Below are 9848 nucleotides of genomic sequence, written 5' to 3'. Positions count from 1 at the left end.
ATTTTTGTTACAGCAGAAAGAAAAAATAAAAGCAAATTACACAAAATTTAGCAGCATTTATCTTTTGCTTGTTTAATTGTTAGTTTGTGCTTCCCTATATTTATCACAGACTTTTTAAAAAGGCACTCTTTTCAAAGTTGAAGATAAGTTGATACATCAGAAATAGGCCACTAATGATGACTAGAAAATTAGGAGGGGCAATATCTCTTTATCTAAGTAGAAAGAAGTTAGGGAAACTTTTCTTTTCGGACTTTTTATGTTTAAGTAGCTACAGGGCTTTACATTTTTTGTGTGTGGTAGACTGGAGAGAATGAATGTTAAAAATACTGTTGGCATCTCCTTAGTATTGTGAATTAAACCAATAAATCAATTGAGTCCTCATGGGTAATCTTCTAATATGGGAAGAGTAGAGCACACATCATTAAACTTCAGACTCACATTTACTTTTTGGTTCAAGGTTGACATAGCAGGAAATGCTGTCTGGGGGGATCAGCAGATAGAACACTACTTTTTTTTTTTTTTTTTTATGAAGTTAGGGTAAAGGAATATCCATAGAAAATTCATGTCATGTTAGTTATGTTGTGGAGCGTTCCAGAGAGTGATAACAGTGAAGTTATCATGAAATCTATCCAAGTCCTTGAAGTGAAAAATTTCAGTTCATTGTCATCCACACAGATTGTAGAAGCATATGGAAGCAATTAGAAGAAAGTAAATGGAGACTGTGGGTGCAGGCTTCATGTTTGTAGAGCTGGACTAGATAAAAGAAAAAGCATAGGAGGAGATCTAAAAGGGGCAATGAGGACTCTGGTATCTTCTTTCATAGTTGAGGAAATTTGAGCACGAAAGAAAGCCAGAGAAGAGACAAAATTGATGATTCTCTGGTTCTGGTATGGGGGTGGGGAGAATTTGAGAGGAAATAGTAGGCTCTGTAGCAAAGGCTGAGGGGTTAGATTTCCAGATAAGAAGAAGAGTCCTCTTCCGCTGAGATTATTGGAAGGAAGTTTTCTGATTAATGTAAAAATTTATCGTAAGTCAGGCATTTGGAATCAGGTGGGGGCAGGCTAGTTTGTAAAAAGAAGGATCACAAGATCAGAGGATGAGACTCTGGATTTCCATTAATAAGATCTATGACCTGAGAATATGTTGAGAATTAATTGGAACTATTAACCTTGTTGAGGTCTATTTCTCTTCTCAACAGTGATAATATAATATATTCCGTACAATATGGAAAATCCCTTAGAAATGTAATGCAGCCTTATAAATAAGTTGTATTTAACAATAAAATGAGATGGGAACAGTGTTAGAGGAGAGTCAAGAAACATTAAAAGTTTTGGGGAAAATTCATCATAAGTGTTCAATGCAATATTCAAAACTTCAGAGTGTGGAAGTAGTGTGACCAGCTGGTGTCCCTGAGAGGATCTTGTTCAAAGTCCTCTGACAATCAACACATCAGCAATCTTGCTGTGTGAAAACCTTTTCTTGCCTTCAGTTACTAATATGGATGGTGTTGATTGAACCTATTATTTAAAATCCTCTGTAAGACTTCTCCCATGGTGGCCTTTTAGAGTCACAGCCTTGGGTACTATGGAAATATTTTTAGAATCTGGATGCACATTGTGTCCGTGGGAACAGAAAGGTTCTCATGTAAAAATATCTCCATAGAACATCTACAGCATTGTCTTAGGTTGCATGGAGAGAAACTACATTCATATTCATAATGTTTTGCATAATTATGGGACCCTGATTTTCATAATTTCCAGTGTGCCTTTTCAGCTTGGCTGTATTACCAAATTAAAGGAAACAACACAACTTCGCAAAATTAGAGTGCTCTGTTTTGTATGGTGCAGTTTGATAGTACTCTTATTTTTAATTTGTTCATCATTGATACTAATAAAGACAAGCTATCACTATAATCATTGTCTGGAATGTAATACATTAGTTTTATTGCCTCTGTAACAGCTGCTCATGTGTCGCTTCCTCTGTTATTCAATGATGATGTGTCCTTTTCTCCAGACAGTACCAGAAAATCTGGATACACTCCACAGCACAATACCTCCATATGAATTGGATTCAGTAGAGGGGAATTTGATTGTGCATCATAATTTTATTTTCACTACTTAGTACAGAAAGGGACATACAGAAGGAAGTCACTTCATATATATATTAAATAAGCACAAAATATTTTGCTTTTCTTTAGCAACATTGCAACTTTTGCCTATCATCTAATCTCTCTAGGTTTGGTTTCCCCATATAGAATTTAGAGATGGTATTTTAAACTCCTTCCCTTCAGGGTCAGATGAATAAATTTTGTTAATGTTGCAACTCTAGCAAAGAATTGCAAGCTATCACATTATGTGGGCTTGCAATTCTTTACAATGATGGCTTAAAGTTCAAATGAATTTATAGGATGACCAAACTTTTATTTAAAATATTACTTTGTTCAAAAGAAATTTTCCTTTGTACATATACATATGAATCTCATAAGAGCCAGGAACTCTATTAGAGTCTCCTGAGAGGATGTGATAGGTATCACTATGCCCAGCAAAAGGAATGCTGAAAATGTGGCTATAAATAATTGTTAAAATGGGGGTCAAGCTTTGTCTTTTTTCCTAACAAGCATCTTCCTCCAAATGTTGGTCAAATGTGCTTCTTTACCTTCCCTATAGTATGTAGAAGGAGCTCTGGTAGCGTAGTGGTTAGGAATCGGGCTGCGAACCTTAATGTCAGCGGTTCGAAACTACCAGCTGCTCTGCGGGAGAAAGATGAGGCTTTCTACTCCCATAAAGATTTACACCCTCGGAAACCCTGTACAGGGTCGCTATGGGTCGGAACCGACTCGACGGCACTTAACAACAACAACAACATAGTATGCAGCAGTGATCTGGAATATTACCAATTTTCTTCCCTCCTCTTTAAAGCTAATTCAGTGACTTTCCTGCAAAAGAAGAAAATAGAAAGAAGTTCATGTACTAATTTTTTAGTGCACAAGCATGCTAATATTAGAAACAAGCAATATTCTACATAACATTATGAAAAACAAGCGTTGTTGGAAGGCATTATTGAAGGACACATAAATGATACAGCTAATATGAAACCGTTATATTACATGTTTGTGCAAAGAAGCCTTCATTTTGCTATTGAATATCAAGAGTTAATTTTAACTAGTTCATTTAATATATACTTCACTGCCATTACAATTAAGTTTATTGGGCTATCTTGTTGGTTTTAAGTGCTGTCGATTCAGCTCACTAGGGATACATGTATGTTTCTGTAAAGAATACAATTTTTAGACATTGGTTTTTGCACAGTATGACTTAATGTCTGTAAAAGATAATACTTCCCCAAAAACTGTAATATTTGTCAATGAAATACAAATACACAAATCTGACTGGACCTTTTCTGAAGTTTTCATGATGTGTCAAAAATATTTATTAAATTGATTATTTTTATTTTAAATGGGGATTATGATTTTATAAAACAACTCTAAGTATCGATCATAAATCAATTAAAAACTCTTGACTCAATGCCTATGCATTGCTGGTCAAGACATCATACCATAGCAAATCTTATACCAGATTATACATAAAATTTGATTTCACCCAGTCGTATTCAATTAGATCTTGATTTGTAGAGACTGACTCTATCTGAATGAATATATATTTGTTTTATACTTTCATATTGTGATCTGTTTCATCATTATCTGCTAGATCCTCATGGCAAACTCTAGAGATAGGGGGTTGGGTAACTCTGCAAGTCATTCAGTATGAGAAAGGTGGTAGATCCACAAGTTGCTACAAAAAAATAACCAGTATTGTTTTTCCTTCCTTCAAACTAACTGGTAGACTGTGGATCATGTCCTCTTAATTTCTTTTTTCCAATCATGATACCACTTGATGGTTCTTATCCTGAATTTTTTATATAATGATATTTCAGAATTGTGATCATAGTGAGATGTGAAAACACATTTAAAAAAAAAAAGCGAAAACAAAACTCAAAAAAACATGGTTGCCTAGGGCTCTGAACTATTTTGAAATAGCCTCACTTATAACATTAGAGAAGTCTTGGTGTTCTGTTATGGGTTTCTTAGAACCACAAAGTCAGCCATTCAACCTCACCAGGGGCTCCTTGGAAACCCTGTATATGGTCACTATGAGTCAGAAACAACTCAACAGCACTTATCAACAACAACGTAACTTTAGAGAGAAATCTTGCTTATCACCATTTTAAAAGCAGAATATATGACACTGACATTTTCCCTTTTCTCCAAGGAAAACAAAGATATAGGACAAGTGGGAAAGTTTCTTCTCTGATTTTTATAGTACTCTTGATTTCTTTGTATCAAGTTCTGAGTCATCATTTTTAATTGTCAAATCTTAGAGCTATGGGAAAAAAAAAAAAAAAAACCCACAAAACTCAAACATATACTGCCACTAATTATATAACGGGATCTGCTATTATTTATCTAGGATATGTTCAACTTAAAAAAAAACAAACAAAACTTTTCTCACTTGCCATGTAGTGAAAAATTACAAATTATTACCAGAATAATTTAAATAGCCTTCAAACATGCTGACTGTTTTTTTCACATTTTCTTGATTTTTATTGAAAACTATTTTTGTCTGTCATTGATGCAATGAGGATGGCACTTTTATGATAAATTCAGGAAAGCCCCTAAAGGATCAACCATAAGGTATGAAAGATGAAATTCTGTCACATGAACATGAATGACTGCTACTATAATCACTGGCTTCTCTTTTATTGTTTTTTTTTTTAACATTAATTAAACGTAAAGTCTACCACTGGCCTTATAAAAGTGCTCATCTGTTTTCCTTTCATTTCAAATAGATTAAAAGTGAGATTTGATGTTAATTAAAAGTTTAGAATTTATGGGGGTTTTAATTGCAAATATTTTAGTGGTGAACTGGCGTATGACTTCTTAGCTTTGTTTGGTAATAAACATGGTATTGAACAATTACAAGACACAAAATAAATCATTTGATGAAAAGAACACCATCATTGGCTCTATTGCCCATAAGCAGTTTAGAATCCAGTCTATCGTGGAGGCCAGGTGAGAGGAGAGCCTCACACTGAAGATTCCTTTTATACTGAAGTCTGGAATTTAATTTTTCCTTTGAAAATGTAATAGGATTGAGAAGACATCATTACAAGCCTTAAAAATAATGATCATGAGTATTCAGTTTAATTAGTATACGTCACCATTACATTATACAAATATGACTTTAGCTACTGTTTTTAACCTGAATTTAAGATGTTACAGAGAGACTGATGCCCAACAGAATCCTTGAAGTTGCCTGTTTTATTATTTAGTATCTTAACCAGAATCTGTTGCATAAAAAGGGCTATCTTCTGTGGGGAACCTGTAGCACAAGTATTTCCAATTAGCATCTTTGCATGTTCTCCTCTGGTGTGAGTCGAGTTTAGTTTTGTCACACTGGGCTTTTAAGAGGAGCTCTATCTTTGCAACCCAGGCTGCATGTGACAAGATTAAATTGGCACACTTTACTGTATAGCTCTTGTGTTCCTGGCAGCACTAGGTTGGCTGATATCGCTGAACCAAGGCTCAGCTGTCACTCAGTGACCCATTAACACTACAGTTCCATCCTCCAGTGTGGTTTTTCTCATTCTCATGGAGATAATGCTCCCGTGAGATCTCCAGTACCTGCAGGAATGAAAGAGAGCAGAAGAGACAGGCTAACTATGAAAGACGGAGCAAACAACACAGCAAGACTATGAATTCCAATAGCAGAATGTTAAACTGAGTGAAAAAATGAGGCCCTATGATGGCTGGGTTGGAAAGGTGGGGGAAGGACTGAGTTTTAGGAGGTATCATAACTTTTTAACAAGCTATTTTCTCCTCATTGCCTGAGTATCAAAAGAAACATCCAAAAATAACACTTATAACCAGCGATAAAGTAGCTGCTTTGAAAATATAATAGGGAAATTTGTAAGAGGAAGAGTTATCATTTATAGGTAGACAATGGATATAAAACAGATGTAACATCTATTAGGTGAACTGTTAATATTCTAAATTGAATAGGTTTCCTGGTAAGGCACAAAATCATCTTCATAGAAAAAAGCTCACAAGAGGTAAAAAAGTAGGTTTTCTGAGGTACTAGGCCTACCATTTCCTGTCTTATGATTGAATCATTAACTTTGGCTTACACAAACTACAAAAGTAGTCCAAACTGTATCTTGTTTGGCAGGTCACTTTATAAGAAGTTATGCTTTCTAATGATTATTAAATAAAGAGAAATTATTCAAACATAATTTTCAATTTCCTAGACTAAGAGCAATCTAATTTAATTTTATATCAGAGCAGAAAGCAAAGCCTGCTAAGTCATGAAGTGTTCTATGGATATTTGTGGCAGAAAGTTTTAAGGATATTGTTGTTATGTGCTGTTGAGTAAATTCTGATACATAGAAACATTTATAGGATGTCCTAAGAGTGATGGTGAATTTGAACCTACAATTTTGTATTTCGAGGGTCAGTGCTTATTCCACAGTGCCACATCAGGACTCCATTTTAAGTATTGTTCTTAAGTGCTATTGAGCTGGTTCCAACTCATAGTGACCACAGCTGTATAGGGTTTCAAGGGAGCAGCTGGTGAGCTGACTTTGCAGTTCAGCACATTAACCCACAGCGTTATTTATTCACATTGAGTTTAGAATGTTATTCTTAGGTTATGGTTTTTGTACTATATGAGTGGACCAAGTATTAGAAGCCCGGGGTTAAATAGGCATATTTTCAGAAACTCACGTTTCTTTCATTTTCTTTTTTAAAAACAATTACAAAAAAAGGGACTATTTCTACATTAAAATAAATACAGAATATTTTGGAGTAAGATTCAAAACCACAATATGTCCATGCATATTTAAAATATTACAAATAAGACTTTAAAGAAATATTAGTAAGAACACTGTAAGCCTAAACTCCCAGAACTTCGGCGTCCATTAAGGGTTTGAATGTGTACCTCTTTTCCATTAGATACAGCAGGGAGAAAACATTGAGAAGCATAGTGTGTAAAGGAGGCCTGGTGGCATAGTGGGTTGCACGTTGGGCAGCTAAGATCAGCAGTTCGAATCCATAAACCACTCTTCTGGAACAAGAGGCGGTTTTCTGCTCCCATAAAGATTTACAGCCTAAACCCTGTGAGTCGTTAATAGACTTGATGACACTGGGTTTTGATTTAGTTTGGTTTGGTTTGGTTTTGGCTATAGAGTTCAACAGAAAAAAGGGACTCATTATTACAGTTTACCTATAATAATGGTATTCATTAGAATTGGGGTGTAGTTCACCCAAAGAAATAATCTGTTTTCTTAACTTTCAGTTAATGCTGATTTGATGGTTCGCTGCACATTACATCATCTTCGTCTCCATAGCACTGCATTTGTGGCGCCACGTGGGCGTTCTGGCACCTGAAAGGAACGCTGGGCATCAGCTCGACGGTTTGGACCGGTGGGAGTTGTCGTCACCACCTTCCGCACTCCATGAAGAAGATGCTCGTATCAGTGGTCTCTCGTGTGCTGTCAGGCATCGCTGCCCAGAAACCCGCCAGCAGAGTGCTGGTGGGATCCTGTAACTATTCAAAACAGGCTACTTTTGAAATTAAGAAATGTGATCTTTATCGTTTGGAAGAGGGCCCTCCTGCTTCAACAGAGCTCACCAGGGAGGATGGCCTCAAATACTACCGGATGATGCAAACAGTACGCCGAATGGAATTAAAGGCAGATCAGCTGTATAAGCAGAAGTTTATTCGTGGTTTCTGTCATTTGTGTGATGGTCAGGAAGCGTGTTGTGTAGGGCTTGAGGCAGGTATAAAGTCTACAGATCATGTCATCACATCCTACCGGGCTCATGGCATTTGCTTGACTCGCGGGATTTCTGTCCGAGCCATTCTTGCAGAGCTTACAGGACGAAAAGGAGGTTGTGCTAAAGGAAAAGGTGGCTCCATGCATATGTATGCCAAGAACTTCTACGGGGGCAATGGTATTGTTGGAGCTCAGGTGCCACTGGGAGCTGGTATTGCTCTGGCCTCTAAGTATATGGGAAAAAATGAGGTCTGTTTAACTTTATATGGTGACGGCGCTGCTAATCAGGGTCAGCTATTTGAAGTTTACAATATGGCAGCTTTGTGGAAATTGCCTTGTATTTTCATCTGCGAGAATAACCGCTATGGAATGGGAACATCTGTTGAGAGAGCAGCAGCAAGCACAGATTATTACAAGAGGGGCAATTTTATTCCTGGACTAAGGGTAGATGGAATGGATATTCTGTGTGTCCGGGAAGCAACAAAGTTTGCTACCAACTATTGTAGATCTGGAAACGGGCCCATACTGATGGAGCTCCAGACTTACCGTTATCACGGACACAGTATGAGTGATCCTGGAGTTAGTTATCGTTCCCGAGAAGAAATTCAGGATGTCAGAAGAAAGAGTGACCCTATTATGCTTCTCAAAGATAGAATGGTAAATAACGAGCTTGCCAGTGTGGATGAATTCAAGGAAATTGATGGTGAAGTAAAGAAAGAAATTGAGGATGCGGCCCACTTTGCTGTAACTGATCAGGAACCAACTTTGGAAGAATTAGGTCATCATATCTACAGTACCAGCCCATCTTTTGAAATCCGTGGGACAAATCAGTGGATCAAGTTTAAGTCCATCAGTTAAACACTCATGTAGACATTATTAGCTCTTCAATGGGGCTTTCATGGTCAACTTTAGAAAACTCTTTTCAAGAAGAAAAAAAAAACCTTTAAACTTAAAGTCTAGCAATTTTATTTAAATATATGTACAATTTAATTAAAAGAGGTACTGCTTATATTCAATTGCACGTTGTTGTATTCAAAGATTCTATATACTTAAACATTACATGCCAGTAAATATAAGGAATATAATCTTAAAGATTACTTTGAATGCATGTATGGCTAAAATAAAAAATAGAGAAAAAATTTTATCCTTAAGTTATTTGCTAATAGTTTTATTTAATTATTAGATTATTTAAATGTTTAAATTTACTAAAAGAAAAAAATGTTACTTTATTCCTGCTTTATTTTAACTTGATTCGTGTGTGTGCGTGCACACACATGTGTACATTAAGGTGTGAATTCATTATCCTGAGATGATGATTTTGTTAGGTGCCATCCAGTCAGTACTGACTCATAGCGATCCTATGCACAACAGAAGGAAACACTGCCCGGTCCTGGGCCAACCTCACAATTGTTGCTATGCCTGGTCCCATTGCTGCCATCACTGAGCCAGTCCATCTCATTGGAGGTCTTTCTCTTTTTCTCCAAAACTCCACTTTACCAAACATGATATCCTTTTCCAGTGACTGGTCCCTTCTGATAATATGTCAGAAATATGAGAGGCGAAGTTTGGCCATTCTGGCTTCCAAGGAGCACACTGACTGTAGTTTCTCCAACACAGATTTGTCTGTTCTTTTGGCAGTCCATGGTACTTTAAAAATTCTCCATCACCATAACTCAAATGCGTCAGTTCTTCTACGGTCTTCCTTATTCATGGTTCAACTTTCACATGCATATGAGGTAAATGAAAATACCATGGCTTAGGTTAGGGACACCTTAGTTCTCAAGCTGACATCTTTGCTCTTCAACACTTTGAAAAGATCTTGCACAGCAGATTTGCCTAATGCAATACATCGTTTGATTTCTTGACTGCTGCTTCCATGAGTGTTGAGCAAAGAAAAATGAGGTCTTTAACAAATTCAATCTTTTCTCCATCGGTACGGATATTGCATATTGGTCCAGTGGGGAGGATTTTTGTTTTCTTTTCAATGAGGTGCAACTCATACTAAATAAAGGCTGTGG

General features: G+C 36.5%; 1 protein-coding gene across 1 annotated transcript; it reads left to right on the top strand.

Moving 5' to 3' along the window:
- Nucleotides 1–7509: 7509 nt before the first annotated feature.
- Nucleotides 7510–8688, top strand: LOC102817225 (pyruvate dehydrogenase E1 component subunit alpha, somatic form, mitochondrial-like). Its single transcript, XM_006874686.1, has 2 exons — nt 7510–8025; nt 8119–8688. The coding sequence occupies exons 1-2, from the start codon at nt 7510–7512 to the stop codon at nt 8686–8688; spliced, it is 1086 nt and encodes a 361-aa protein (XP_006874748.1).
- Nucleotides 8689–9848: the final 1160 nt, after the last annotated feature.

Source organism: Chrysochloris asiatica, unplaced genomic scaffold (assembly GCF_000296735.1).
Source record: "Chrysochloris asiatica unplaced genomic scaffold, ChrAsi1.0 scaffold00294, whole genome shotgun sequence".
Taxonomy (NCBI): Eukaryota; Metazoa; Chordata; class Mammalia; order Afrosoricida; family Chrysochloridae; genus Chrysochloris; species Chrysochloris asiatica.
Note: the sequence above shows the minus strand (reverse complement) of the source record. Positions and strands in the feature narration are given on the sequence as shown.